This window comes from Oncorhynchus mykiss, chromosome 21 (genome assembly GCF_013265735.2).
Source record: "Oncorhynchus mykiss isolate Arlee chromosome 21, USDA_OmykA_1.1, whole genome shotgun sequence".
NCBI classification, from domain to species: domain Eukaryota; kingdom Metazoa; phylum Chordata; class Actinopteri; order Salmoniformes; family Salmonidae; genus Oncorhynchus; species Oncorhynchus mykiss.
This window is the reverse complement of record NC_048585.1, coordinates 55,500,198-55,515,047: the sequence shown is the minus strand read 5'-3', so window position 1 is coordinate 55,515,047 and position 14,850 is coordinate 55,500,198. Positions and strand designations below refer to the sequence as shown.

The 14,850-nt window shown below is 42.0% G+C and overlaps 1 protein-coding gene and 1 long non-coding RNA gene across 2 annotated transcripts; both read right to left on the bottom strand.

The window, feature by feature from the left end:
• Window positions 1-2,095: 2,095 nt before the first annotated feature.
• LOC118942952 lies at window positions 2,096-3,641 on the bottom strand. Its single transcript, XR_005038649.1, has 3 exons — window positions 3,332-3,641; window positions 2,847-2,885; window positions 2,096-2,252 (listed from the first exon to the last, which is right to left on the bottom strand). It is a non-coding gene; the product is annotated as an uncharacterized LOC118942952 (long non-coding RNA).
• A 6,093-nt stretch (window positions 3,642-9,734) lies between these two features.
• On the bottom strand, window positions 9,735-12,508 carry LOC110500897 (macrophage mannose receptor 1-like). The gene is made up of 6 exons (XM_036958261.1): window positions 12,456-12,508; window positions 12,021-12,059; window positions 10,993-11,361; window positions 10,425-10,796; window positions 10,193-10,317; window positions 9,735-9,991 (listed from the first exon to the last, which is right to left on the bottom strand). The coding sequence occupies exons 2-6, from the start codon at window positions 12,055-12,057 to the stop codon at window positions 9,830-9,832; spliced, it is 1,065 nt and encodes a 354-aa protein (XP_036814156.1). The 5' UTR covers window positions 12,058-12,059; window positions 12,456-12,508; the 3' UTR covers window positions 9,735-9,829.
• Window positions 12,509-14,850: the final 2,342 nt, after the last annotated feature.

The following is a 14,850-nucleotide window of genomic DNA, read 5'->3' as shown; positions in this document are numbered from 1 at the left end:
GACCCTCTTCATCCCTCTGTGTTCTCCCCCTCTCTCTTTTTCTCCCTCTCAATCTCTCTCAGAAAGACATGACATCTTTCTTTCACCTTGCCCGTGTTTGTTTCTGTCACTTTACTAGTGCTACACTCTATCACTCATTCATTTTGTTTCAGTCCAGTCCAGTTCTGTGTGTTTGTGTTTTTTTTGCTAAACTATCCTTGTAGGGAACAAGAATCTCTCACAAGCATAGCTAAACATGGATCATTCGGACAATTGCGGACATTTTGCCCATCCCCACAAAATATGGGATGGGTAAAATATGGGGTAAGGGTTACAATTATGGTTAGGATTTAGGTTAGGGATTACAGTTAGGTTTAGGGTTAGGATTAAGGTTAATGGTTAGGGTTAGGATTAAGTTTAGGGTTAGGGGTTACGGTAGGTTTACGAGTTAGGGTTAGGATTCAGGTTAGGGTTAGGGTTAGGATTAAGGTTAGGGTTAGGGGTTACGGTAGGTTTAGGAGTCAGGGTTAGGATTAAGGTTAGGGTTAGGGGTTACGGTAGGTTTAGGAGTTAGGGTTAGGATTAAGGTTAGGGTTAGGATTAGGGTTAGGGGTTACAGTAAATTTTAGGGTTAAGATTAAGGTTAGGGTTAGGGGTTACGGTAGGTTTAGGGTTAGGATTAAGGTTAGGGTTAGGATTAATGTTAGGGTTAGGGGTTACGGTAGGTTTAGGATTAGGATTAAGGTTAGGGTTAGGGATTACGGTAGGTTTAGGGTTAGGATTAATGTTAGGGTTAGGGGTTACGGTAGGTTTAGGGATAGAAGTTACGGTTAGGTATAGTTTTAGGGTTATGTGTTTGGGGTTCAGTTTAGAGGTTATTATTAGGTTTAGGGTTACTGTTAATATTTAGGGAGAATAGGATTTTGGATGGGAATCAATTGTTTGGTCCCCACAAGGATAGCAATACAAGACTGTGCGTGTGTGTCCGTGTGCCTCTTTTGCTACACATAACAAAAAGCCTGAACTCTGTCTGTTGTTGTTGTTGTTAGGCTAACAGTCCCTTTAGTGGTGAGCATCGCTGTCTGTGATGTAAAATAGGTCCTGTCAGGTTTCTATTACCACGATCTCTTCCATTGAGGTCAAAATAGTTTGCATACAGATTGAAGGAGAATAAAGCATATGGAGAGATAGAGAGAGAGAAAGTTCTACTTTCTACGTTCAATTCCTTTTGAAAAAAACACTATGTTGTAAAGAATGACTATAAAAGCTATATCAATAGCATCGCCTCAAATTCTCCATCCCTTTGTTTGTGGTTTTTACAAGTCTGTTGCTGAACATGGGGAGGTTGAGAGGCAGGTAGGAGCGAGATGAGCAGGTTCTCATGGGGTCACTGCTCAGGGCCCTAAATCACCTAAATGATTTCACTATTGGAATTGAAGGGGATTCCTTAGTGCTTTGAGAGTTGCTTTGTGGTTTGACTGGAGATCAGGAAATGACATGTACAGAAGAAACATAAAAACAGGAACAGACGCAATACCAATCAGATGTGTTAGCCACCATCACACAAGTAGAACTTACCACGCTGTGCTTTGGTCCAATCCTTCTTCATCAGACAACCGTTACCGAACTACCCACCACAAGCGGACCAAGCAGCGTGGTATGGAGGAGCAGAGGGTTCAGGATTCGTGGACTTGGGAGGAAATCCTGGACGGGAAATCACCCTGGAGGCAGGCTGGGGAATATCGCTGTCCGAAAGAGGAACTGGAGGCAGCTAAAGCTGAGAGGCTGAGATATGAAGCAAGTCAGCGAAACAGGCACAAGAGGCAGCCCCCGCCAAAAAATGTGGGGGGTGCACACAGGGAGATTGGCGGAGTCAGGCTATAGACCTGAGGCAACACCCTGTGCTTACCGGAAGCAGCGTGGGACTGGTCAGGTGTTATGCGGTAAAGCGCACGGTGTCTCCAGGGTGCGCTCATACCCCGGTGCGCTGTATGCCAGCCCTCTGCAAGTGCCACGTGCGAGTGGGCATCCAGCCAGGGCAGATTGTGGCAGCTCAGCGTGCTTGGTCTCCGGTGTGTTGTTTTGGCCCAGGGTATCCTGCGCCGGCTCTGCGCACTGTGTCTCCGGTGCGCTGGGACTGTTCAGGTCCTCCATGTCATCTACTGTAGCCAGATCAGTGTAATGTGCTCTGCAGTAACTCTGGGCATCAGTCCAGTTCGTATTGTTGCTAATGAGGTGATACTGATGAAGGCATGAGGAAGGTGTGTAGAACCCTGTTAACAGAATAATGATTAATGAGGGATATTTTCTCCAGCAACTTCTCAACCCCAACCACACTATCTATTGATCTGTTAACATACTGTACAGTACACCATGGTGTGCAAACACACACACACCAACGACATCCATAAACACACACACCTGCAGCCATCATCACACACACCCATCATACATGACCGCACATTCCCTGCGTGGGTATTCCCACTAGGCCACCTGCCACCCCAAAATATGTGAAAACACCTAACAGACATTAGGGCTCATAAATATTACAGTTTATTCATTACTTTAGCAATATTTGATTTAACTTGTACTAATAAAATGATGTAAAAATACCTATACAAAAGAGATTTAACTGATAAAATGCAATAAGGTGGTCATCAACTTCATTTTAGGGACCAAATGGGCCCAATACGGACAGCCGATCCAAAGAGTGGGCTTATTGCAGGAACAGTGAAGTCTGTCCTCACCAGATATGAGCTGCCAACACTGGGCAACACTGGGCCAATGGGATAATATGGAGCTGATTAGCAAGAAAGTATCAGCCCAATGTGGGCATGTTTGCTGGGACACACACACAGTAAACTGACCTGAGATTAGCAGGGTGAGATACAACAACGTTTCCATCACTGTGAAATTCAAAGGATATATGATTAAAATGAATGCACTTCAAGGTTGCAACACTTTACCAACACAAACTGTCTTTCTCCTTCTTTACTGATATGACCTGACAGGACAGGTGGAGATAATGCTCCCCACATAGAGGGTTATCACCTGTTCTTTCTCCTTCTTTACTGATATGACGTGGCAGGACAGGTGGAGATAATGCTCCCCACATAGAGGGTTATCACCTGTTCAGAGACAGGAACAATCAGTGATTGTTAGGTTAGGTTTCTAAAGTATTGGAAGTGGGTAGGGATGAAAAACCTCAACATAACGTTTCCAGAGAGTAGGAACACATGGTGGATTATTCTACACTGGAACCTTCAAAACTAGGAATAAAAAAAGTATCTAAAAAATATACACATTTCTCTACAATGAAATATGAAATATCTACAATCACAAATAACCTCACCTGTTGTTTGAAGAAAACTCTCTTACTCTCGCTCTGTCTCTCTCTGTCTCTCTATCTCTATCTTGCTATCCAACTCTCTCCCCATTCTGTCTCTCTGTCTCTCCTACTGTGTGTCTGTCATCACGTTTGTCCCTTTTTAAACATGACACGGCTCCTCATTTGCTTGAATTTGTTATTAATCTCTAAACAAACAAAACTGTGATGTGACATTTATCCCACTGGAAAAGGCGTTGAACAGAGCCAGAGAAGGAAACAGTTAGAGAGGCTATACAGAACATGTTCATGTGATGGTTCTGTTGATCCAAAGGAGATAACCCAGTCCTCTAGATAGACATATTGCCCAGAAATTGCCTCATTGTTCCAAAAAGGACCCAACTCCTAAAAAGGGTTGAGTAATTTCAAGAATTGTTCAGGTCAGTGAGGGCTGAATTGAGAGTGATACAAGGTATCAAGAGTTCCAGAAGGACGATGGTCCAAGTCAACACCAATACTTCCCACAAGTTGTGTCAAGTAGGCTGGTAGTGGATTTCTACTCGAAATAGATCGTTCCATCTAATCCCTCATGATCAATTGGATTGATATCTGGTGACTGGTAAATGACTGTTAACTGTCATGGAGAGAGCAGGTGGTCCTGATGTCTTGTACACTCAGTGTCTAGATAAATACCTCCAGCATTGGGTGCTCTGCCCTCCCTCTCCTCTGTCATTGGGTGCTGTGAACTCCCTCTCCTCTGTCATTGGGTGCTGTGAACTCCCTCTCCTCTGTCATTGGGTGCTGTGAACTCCCTCTCCTCTGTTATTGGGTGCTGTGAACTCCCTCTCCTCTGTCATTGGATGCTCCGCCCTCCCTCTCCTTTTTCATTGGGTGCTCCGCCCTCCCTCTCCTCTGTCATTGGGTGCTCTGCCCTCCCTCTCCTCTTTCATTGGGTGCTCTGCCCTCCCTCTCCTCTGTCAATGGGTGCTCTGCCCTCCCTCTCCTCTTTCATTGGGTGCTCTGCCCTCCCTCTCCTCTGTCATTGGGTGCTCTGCCCTCCCTCTCCTCTTTCATTGGGTGCGCTGCCCTCCCTCTCCTCTGTCATTGGGTGCTCTGCCCTCTGCTCAAGTTTTGAAGGAGCGTGCAATTGACATGCTCATTTCAGGAATGTCCACCAGAGCTGTTACCATAGAATTTAATGTTACTTTATCTACCATAAGCTGCCTCCAACATCGTTTTAGAGATTTTAGCACTACGTCCAACCGGCCTCACAACCACAGACACTATGTAGTGTGTGGTATGGACTAGTGGTTTGCAACGTTGTGAACAGAGTGCCCAATGGTGGATGTAGGGTTATGGTATGGACAGGCATAATGAGTGCATAAAAATAATGTGACTAGGTCCTAAGGACAATCTGTGACTAACAGTAATCTGTGACTAACAGTAATCTGTGACTAACAGTTGTCTGTGACTAACAGTTGTCTGTGACTAACAGTTATCTGTGACTAACAGTTATCTGTGACTAACAGTTGTCTGTGACTAACAGTTGTCTGTGACTAACAGTTATCTGTGACTAACAGTTATCTGTGACTAACAGTTGTCTGTGACTAACAGTTGTCTGTGACTAACAGTTATCTGTGACTAACAGTTATCTGTGACTAACAGTGGCATGTCTGTATTCCCTGTCATGTGAAATCCATAGATTAGGGCCTAATTAATTTATGTTCAGCATTCGGGAAAATAATTAAGACATATTCCCTTTTTCCACATTTTGTTATGTTACATCCTCATTCTAAAATAGTTTTTTTATAATCCTTATCAATCGAAACACAAAACCCCTTAATGACAAAGCAAAAAAAGGTTTTTAGAAATTTCTACAAATGTATAAAAACAAAATATTTAAATAATACCTTATTTACAAATGATTTATTTATATTCAGACCCTTTGCTATATGACTCGAAACTGAGCTCAGGTCAATCCTGTTTCAATTGACCATCCTTGATGTTTCTACTACAGTTCTTGATTGGAGTTCAACTGTGGTAAACTCAATTCATTGGACATGATTTGGAACGGCACACACCTGTCTATATAAGGTACAGCAGTTGACGATGCATGTCAGAGCAAAATAACAGGTCATGGGGTCGAAGGAATAATCCGTAGAGCCCTGAGACAGGATAATCTCGAGGCACAGATCTGATCTGGGAAAGGGTACTAAAATATTTATGCAGCATGTAACTTCTCTAGGGTAGGGTGCAGCATTGGGAATTTTGGAAGAAAAGCGTGCCCAAATTAAACTGCCTGCTACTCTGCCATGAAAGCTAGAATATGCATGTAATTAGTAGATTTGGATAGAAAACACTCTGACGTTTCTAAAACTATTTGAATGATGTCTGTGAGCATAACAGAACTCATATGGCAGGCAAAAACCTGAGACACAATCCAACCCGGAAATGAGAAATCTGAGGTTTGTTGTTTTTTGACTCTTGCCCAATCGAATACACAGTGTCTATGGGGTCATGTTGCACTTCCTAAGGCTTCCACTAGATGTCAACAGTCTTTAGAAACTTGTTTGATGCTTCAACTGTGAAGTGTGGCCGAATGAGAGGGGAATGAGTCAGGTGTCTGCCAGCAGCCACGAGCTCAGTCTCGCGCGTTCACGTGAGAGCGACCTGCATTCCATTGCATTTCTGAAGACAAAGGAATGCTCCGGTTGGAACATTATTGAAGATTTATGTTTAAAACATTCTAAAGATTGATTCCATACATCGTTTGACATGTTTCTACAGACTGTAATGGAACTTTTGGACATTTCGTCTGCTTCTAGTGAACGCACTTCGTGACTTTGGATTTGTTTACAAAACGTCCTAACAAAAGTAGCTATTTGGACACAAATGATGAACATTATCAAACAAAACAAACATTTATTGTGGAACTGGGATTCCTGGGAGTGCATTCTGATGAAGATCATCAAAGGTAAGTGAATATTTTTAATGCTATTTCTGACTAATGTTGACTCCAACATGGCGGACATCAATTTGGCTTGATTTGTCGTCTGAGCACCGTACTCAGATTATTGCATGGTTTGCAAGTTTTTTTTAAATCTGACACAGCGGTTGAATTAAGGAGAAATATGTATTTAATTCTGTGAATAACACTTGTATCGTTTATCAATGTTTTATTATGAGTGTTTTTGTGAATTGATGTGGCTCTCTGCAAAATCATGTTTTGGAACTACTGAACATAATGCGCCAAAGTAAACTCAGATTTTTGGATATAAATATGAACTTTACCGAACAAAACATACACGTATTGTGTACCATGAAGTCCTATGAGTGTCATCTGATGAAGATCATCAAAGGTTAGTGATTCATTTTATCTATATTTCTGATTTTTGTGACTCCTCTCTTTGGCTGGAAAAATGGCTGTGTTTTTCTGTGACTTGGCTCTGACCTAACATAATCGATTGGTTTGTTTTCGTCGTGAAGCCTTTTTGAAATCGGACACTGTGGCTGGATTTACAAAAAGTGTCTTTAATCTTTAAAATGGTGTAAAATACATGTATGTTTGAGGAATTTTAGTTATGGGATTTCTGTTGTTTTGAATTTGGCGCCCTGCAGTTTCACTGGCTGTTGACAGGTGGAACGTTACCGTCTCACATACCCTAGAGAGGTTAAAGGTCTCCAAGAACACTGTGGCCTCATGGAAGAAATTTAGAACCACCAAGACACTTCCTAGAGCTGGCCGCCGGGCAAAACTGAGCAATCGGGGGAGAAGGGCCTTGGTTAGTGAGGTGACCAAGAACCCGATGGTTCCTCTGACAGAGCTCTAGGGTTCCTCTGTGGAAATGGGAGAAAATTCCAGAACGACAACCATCTCAGCAAGACTCCACCAGTCAGGCCAATGCGGTAGAGTGGCCAGACGGAAGCCACTCCTCTGTAAAAGGCACATGACAGCATGCTTGAAGTTCGCCAAAAGGCAGATGAAGACTCTCAGACAATGAGAAAAAAGATTCAATGGTCTTATGAAACCAAGATTGAGCTCTTTGCCGGACTTCAAACCGTCCAACCTGACAGAGCTTTTAGAGGATCTGCAGAGAAGAATGGGAGAATCTCCCCAAATACAGGTGTGCCAAGCTTGTAACATCAATTACAAGAAGACTTGAGGCTGTAATCACTGCTAAGGGTGCTTCAACAAAGAACTGAATTAAGTGTCCGAATACTTATGTAAATCTAATATTTAAATTTGTATTTGTAATACATTTGCATAGAAATCTAAGAACCTGTTTATTCTTTGTCATTATGGGGTATTGTGTGTAGATTGATGAGGGGAATAAACTGTTATGGAAAAAGTCAAGGGGTCTGAATACTTTCCCAAATTCACTGCAGACCATAATATAAAATATAATAGAACATTTCATCCAAAAGTAGTTAAGCATACATTTTCCATATTGGTGGTCCCAGGGAAAACAAACCAACAATCATGGCATTGAAAGCTGTCACGCCCTGACCTTAGAGAGCCGTTTTATTTATAATAAAACTTTTCACTCCACATTTCATGTGGAAAGGGATGTTGTGTCTTGAATGGGGGGGAAACCAGAATGGTCCCTTCCAACTCTCGGTCACACTACCTCTCCATCTAGCTACAACCTATTTGGTTAGGTCAGGGTGTGATGTGGGGTGGGCATTCTATGTTTTGTTTTCTATGTTTCTTAATTTCTATGTTTTGGCCGGGTATGTTTCTCAATCAGGGACAGCTGTCTATCATTGTCTCTGATTGGGAATCATACTTAGGTAGCCCTTTTTCCCTCCTTTCAGTGTGGGTAGTTTACTTTGTTAGAGGCAGTATAGCCGAAGTTAAGCCTCACGGTTGTATCTTTGTTTGTTGTTTTGTTGGCGACATTTTAAATAAAAGGAAAATGTATACTCACCACGCTGTACCTTGGTCTTCTTCTTATGATGCCCGTGACAGAACTACCCACCACCAAAGGACCAAGCAGCGTGGCCATGAGCAGCAGAGATCCTGGGCCCGGGAAAAGAGAGAATGGAGGACATCTTGGACATGGGAGGAGGTTATGGCAGGGGACAAGATCCTGCCATGGAAACAGGCTGAAGCAGCGAATGAGGAGTGACTTTGCTACCAGGAGTCACAGCAACGGAGCAGGCACGCTCCAGCCAGGTCGGAGGGTGCCGGCTCAGAGCATCTGGCCGCCAGTACGTCTCTACGGCCCAGGATATCCTGCGCCGGCTCTGCGCACTGTGTCGCCGGTGCGTCTGCGCAGCCCAGTGCGTCCTATGCCTGCGCCCCGAATTTTGGCCCACTCTTCCATGCAAAAGCATCCTCAAACCATCACACTACCACCACCATGCTTGACAATTGATATGAAGTGTTTTATCAAATCAAATCAAATTACTGAGGAATGCAGTGTTTGGTTTTCAGCAGAGACAATGGGACCCATCTAGTCCAAAACGTTAGTAGAAGGAACCATGAGTTCTGCTCAGTATCAAGTATCAGCAAGACAATGATCCAAAACACACAATCAAGTCAACATGAAAATGTTCAAAAGCAACACATTTGTAGTTTTGGAATGACCTCGTCAATGTCCAGACCTAATGATCCCATTTGAGATGTTGTGGCAGGACTTGTAATGAGCAGTTCATGATTGAAAACCCACAAATGTCCCTGAGTTTACTTTTTAACACATGATCATTGGGTGTTACTGTCACGTTCTGACCTTTATTTCCTTTGTTTTGTCGTTATTTAGTATGGTCAGGGTGTGAGTTGGGGTGGGCAGTCTATGTTTGTTTTTCTATGATTTGGGTATTTCTATGTTTCGGCCTAGTATGGTTCTCAATCAGAGGCAGGTGTCATTAGTTGTCTCTGATTGAGAATCATACTTGGGTAGCCTGGGTTTCACTGTGTGTTTGTGGGTGATTGTTCCTGTCTCTGTGTTTTGCACCAGACAGGGCTGTTTTTGGTTTTCCACGTTTATTGTTTTGTAGTGTTCGTGTTTATCGTTTTTTATTAAACATGAATCAATATAACCACGCTGCGTTTTGGTCCGCCTCTACTTCACCACAGGAAAACCCTTACAGTTACATAACATTGTTTATGAAATAAATGAAATAAGTATGTAATTGTTGTGTTACTTGTTCACTCAGGTTCCCTTCATCTAATATTCTGTTTTCTTTGAAGATCTGATAACATTCTTCATCTTAAATATGTAAAAGTTGAGAAAATTAGAAAGGAGACAAATACTTTTTCACAGCCCTGTATATCAACATAACTACAAATAACTAATTTACAGACATGATGTGTGAAATGTCTATCTTGAGAACAAACCCTGTAATAAAACAACCAAGTCAAGAAAATTAGCAATAAAAACATCTCATGATAAAACACTATTGATGTTTACACTTAAACAATTTATTTAATAAAACACATTTATTTAGGGTGAAAAAATACATCCCAGTACAGAGAATTAATATAACTAAAAAATAGAAATTAAAGGAGAACATTTTACATAACTAGAGTTCTCTCTTTGTCATCATCCTCTTCATCTTCTTCTCCTCCTCTTCTTTCTTGGGAGACCCCTCTTCCTCCTTGTGGAAGACCTTCCCATCAGGCTGCTTTTTCCATGTCACTTTGGTGTCTGCAGGTAACCCCTGCTCCTTCAGCTTGTTCCTTATCTGGAGAAACACAAAGACACACAGAGACCCACAATATTTCTCTTTCTAATAGTAATTCTAAAGATCTACAACTACAATTCCTTCCTGCTTTGCAGAGACATTCTTGACTTCAAACCTTTGAATCTATGAGGAGATCATAGAGGTGATCTGTAGAGTTTGCATCATTACTGAGTGGTTCTTCATGAACAGGGGGAAACTCACATCTTGTAAGATGGTTTCCTGAACAGCAGGGTCACTGATGTTCAGATGTTGATCCTTTGGGGTCATCTTCATTCTCACCACATGTCTCTTCAGTTGAGGTTTCTCAGTGGTCTCCACAGCAGGACCTACAAGATAATACAATCCCACAATGACAGTAGTGAATCATGGGGGAATTAGAATTATCTTGTCATCATTATATTATTAAGACCAGGAGGAGAATGTTGTAACTTACCATAGCAGATGAAAGGATAGTTGAGACCACAGGGATGATTTATCCATTTAGAATGATACCAGTAATAATAATGATCATAATAAAGACTAGAATACACCAGAGTGCAGTTGTATCCCTGATCTGTTGAAGGCCATCCTGGCAACCAGTTTCTGAATGAGGAGTCACTCTGGTCTGACCATCTCCAGGAGTCTAGAAACAGACCGATCCACACAGGAAGTCCACTCAGTGATATCTTATTCTCTATCTCTGTGTTCTCAGTCTGGTTCCTCACACTGACCAGGTCTGTGTGATTCTGTCTGCAGTAACTCTGAGCATCTATCCAGGCCTTGTTCTCCTGAATTAAGACGTATGTTTGGTTGGTTCCTTGTTTTCCTGCAAAAGTCAAATGTAATAATCAATATAAATATCCAATGAAACATCATCTACTGATCATCTATAGTACATGTCATTGATTTGATAACAGATCAATAACTGATTAACAACTTAAAGCTATCATGGGTCTATGTTTCAAGTCAATGGCAGCTCCAGCACTTAGAACAGGCTTCATCATTAGTATGTAAACACTCACCATCATAACAGAGGAAGTGATGCTGGTCATCACAGGAGGTGTTGTTCCACAGACCAGCTGTACTCATAAAAGCACAGTTACCATTTTGGGGCGTCCCAGTGTCCCAGTTTCTGAACTCAGTCTCCCCCTCTCTGTAGAAACGTCTGTCTGCCAGAGACCAGTGCCACTTCATTGAGTCTCCCTTCTTCAGTCCGATCCAGAACGAATCATCAAAACTGACACTGGTAATCAGCCTGTTCTGGTCCTCCATGTCATCTACTGTAGCCAGATCAGTGTAATGTGCTCTACAGTAACTCTGGGCATCAGTCCAGTTCGTATTGTTGCTAATGAGGTGATACTGATGAAGGCATGAGGAAGGTGTGTAGAACCCTGTTAACAGAATAATGATTAATGAGGGATATTTTCTCCAGCATCTCCTCAACCCCAACCACACTATCTATGGATATGTTAACATACAGTACAGTACACCATGGTGTGCAAACACACAAACACACACCAACGACATCCATAAACACACACCCATCATACATGACCGCACATTCCCTGCATGGGTATTCCCACTAGGCCACCTGCCACCCCAACATATGTAAAAACACCTAACAGAAAATAGGGCTCATAAATATAAAAATGTATTAAATAATTTAGCAATATTTGATTTAACTTGTACTAAATAAATGATATATGAATAAATACCTATACAAAAGAGATTTAACTGATAAATGCCATAAGTTGGTCATCAAGATCATTTTGTGAACCAAATGGGACCAAAATGGACAGCCGATCCAAAGAGTGGGTTTATTTCAGGAACAGTGAAGTCTGTCCTCATCAGATATGAGCTGCCAACACTGGGCAACACTGGGCCAATGGGATAATATGGAGCTGATTAGCAAGGACGTATCGCTGGGACACACACACAGAAAACTGACCTGAGATTAGCAGGGTGAGATACAGTAAACTAACCTGAGATTAGCAGGGTGAGATACAATAAACTGACCTGAGATTAGCAGGGTGAGATACAATAAACTGACCTGAGATTAGCAGGGTGAGATACAACAACGTTTCCATCACTGTGAAATTCAAAGGATATATGATTAAAATGAATGCACTTCAAGGTTGCAACACTTCACCAACACAAACTGTCTTTCTCCTTCTTTACTGATATGACGTGGCAGGACAGGTGGAGATAATGCTCCCCACATAGAGGGTTATCACCTGTTCAGAGACAGGAACAATCAGTGATTGTTAGGTTAGGTTTCTAAAGTATTGGAAGTGGGTAGGGATGAAAAACCTCAACATAACATTTCCAGTGAGCCAACAAGGGTTAGAACACATGGTTGATTATTCTACAATGGAAACTTCAAAAATGGTAATAAAAACAGTATCTTATAAATAATATAAGCATTTATCTACAATAAAATATGTTAGAATTACAAAATGATTTCACAACCCAAAAAAGGCCTCACCTGTTTGTAGAAATCTCTTACTCTCTGTCTATCTCTCTCTCGCTATATTACTCTCTCCCCTTTCTCTCTCTCTGTCCCTCCTACTGTGTGCATGTTATCCCATGTTTATCCATATTTAAACCTTACACTGTTCCTCATTTGCTTGAATTTGTTATTCATCTCAAGTTAAAACAAAACTGTGACGTGACATGCATCTCACTGGATAAGGGGTTGGACAGAACTAGAGAAGGAAACAGTTACATTTGCATGTGATGTTGCTCTTGATTCAAAGGAGATAACACACTCCTCCACTCTAGTCTATTACCCAGAAATTGCTTCATTGTACAGAAAAGGGTTGAGTGATATCTAGTATTGTTCAGGTGAGTGAGTGAGGCCTTATTTGACAGTGACACTCCCAGGTAAAGTCATGAACAGGGCTGGAGGTACCACACAGAGACAGACAGGAACCCAATGGACCTGGTCTCAGCTCTCACTGGTATAAGCTCTCACTGGTCTCAGCTCTCACTCTCTGAAAATTTGTTTTTTTAAGACACATTGTTTTTTTTCACCCTGTTTATATTTGAATGTTATTCAGGAAATGATTGTGTTGCTATGGTAAAAATGTACACTGAGCGCACAAAACATTAGGAACACCTACAGTTGCCCTCAAAACAGCCTCAATCGAGCCTCAATTCATCGAGGCATGAACTCTACAAGGTGTCAAAAGCGTTCCACAGGGATGCTGGCCCAAGTCAACACCAATGCTTCCCACAGTTGTGTCAAGTTGGCTGGTAGTGGATCTCTTCTCCAAATAGCTCGTTGCATCTCATCCCTCATGATCAATTGGATTGATATCTGCTGACTGGTGAATGACTGTTAACTGTCATGGAGAGAGCAGGTGGTCCTGATGTTTTGAAAATGTCTAGATAAACACCTCCAGCGTTGGGTTCTCTGACTTCCCTCTCCTCTGTTATTGGGTGCTCTGCTCTCCCTCTCCTCTGTCATTAGGTGTTCTGCCCTCCCTCTCCTCTGTTATTGGGTGCTCTGCTTTCCCTCTCCTCTATTATTGGGTGTTCTGCCCTCCCTCTCCTCTGTTATTGGGTGCTCTGCTTTCCCTCTCCTCTGTTATTGGGTGCTCTGCTCTCCCTCTCCTCTGTCATTAGGTGTTCTGCCCTCCCTCTCCTCTGTTATTGGGTGCTCTGCTTTCCCTCTCCTCTGTTATTGGGTGCTCTGCTCTCCCTCTCCTCTGTCATTAGGTGTTCTGCCCTCCCTCTCCTCTGTTATTGGGTGCTCTGCTTTCCCTCTCCTCTGTTATTGGGTGCTCTGACCTCCCTCTCCTCTGTCATTGGGTGCTCTGCTTTCCCTCTCCTCTGTCATTAGGTGTTCTGCCTTCCCTCTCCTCTGTTATTGGGTGCTCTGCTCTCCCTCTCCTCTGTCATTGGGTGCTCTGACCTCCCTCTCCTCTGTCATTGGGTGCTCTGCTTTCCCTCTCCTCTGTCATTAGGTGTTCTGCCTTCCCTCTCCTCTGTTATTGGGTGTTCTGCTCTCCCTCTCCTCTGTCATTGGGTGCTCTGACCTCCCTCCCCTCTGTCATTGGGTGTTCTGCACTCTCTCTCTCTCCCCTTTCATTGACTGTGAATTAATGCAAAACTTCAGTATTTTTCAAATGCAAATCATTGGTCAGCAGGTCATGGTTACAGTTGACACCTGTTTGGTGGTTGTGATGGGTATTAATGACTAACATATACATGAAATATGAACCAAATGTAACAAACACACCAATGTAAACCTTTATTTGGTCATAAAAAATGTGTAATTCACATAAAACCTTGTTGATGAATGACAGATTATTTCTTGAAATCTAAATGAACTTCCAGGATGGTAATCTGACATGAGATCTGTGCTTACAACTGGGACTTTCACCTGAATCATTCATTGATGTCAATCTACAGAAATTCCAGTGATCAGATCTCAAGTCTGAATACTGTCTATAATGACTGAGGAAAAAGAGCATCTCTCACCATGTTATTTATTCATATTCCAAATGAACCATCAAGTCTACAGTTGAAACTAGGTTCTAATATATAAACTAACAAAAGAGATTCAAACAATGAACAATGTTAAAGATTTGTAACTTAAAATCACATCCTATGATAAAACAATACTAATATACAATAAAACAAAATTCAATATTTTCACGCCCTGACTGTAGATTGCTTTGTATGTTTCCTGTTTAGTGTTTTGTTTCACCTTTCAGGACTGTTCGTTTGTCGTTTTTTTTTCTCGTATATGACCACTTACCACGCTGCACCTTGGTCCTCCTCTCCATCCACCAACGAAAGCCGTTACAAATATATGATTGAACAATATTAAATATGACCAGTACAGATAATTAATGTAAATAAAAAGAGAACTG

Bases quoted from the DNA above. Each gene is read 5' to 3' on its own strand.
- LOC110500897 (XM_036958261.1), bottom strand. From the start codon at position 12,057: ATGGAAACGTTGTTGTATCTCACCCTGCTAATCTCAG. The intron at 11,362-12,020 runs GTCAGTTTATTG...TTCTGTTAACAG, and splicing joins TCTCACCCTGCTAATCTCAG to GGTTCTACACACCTTCCTCA. The intron at 10,797-10,992 runs GTGAGTGTTTAC...TGACTTTTGCAG, and splicing joins TCACTTCCTCTGTTATGATG to GAAAACAAGGAACCAACCAA.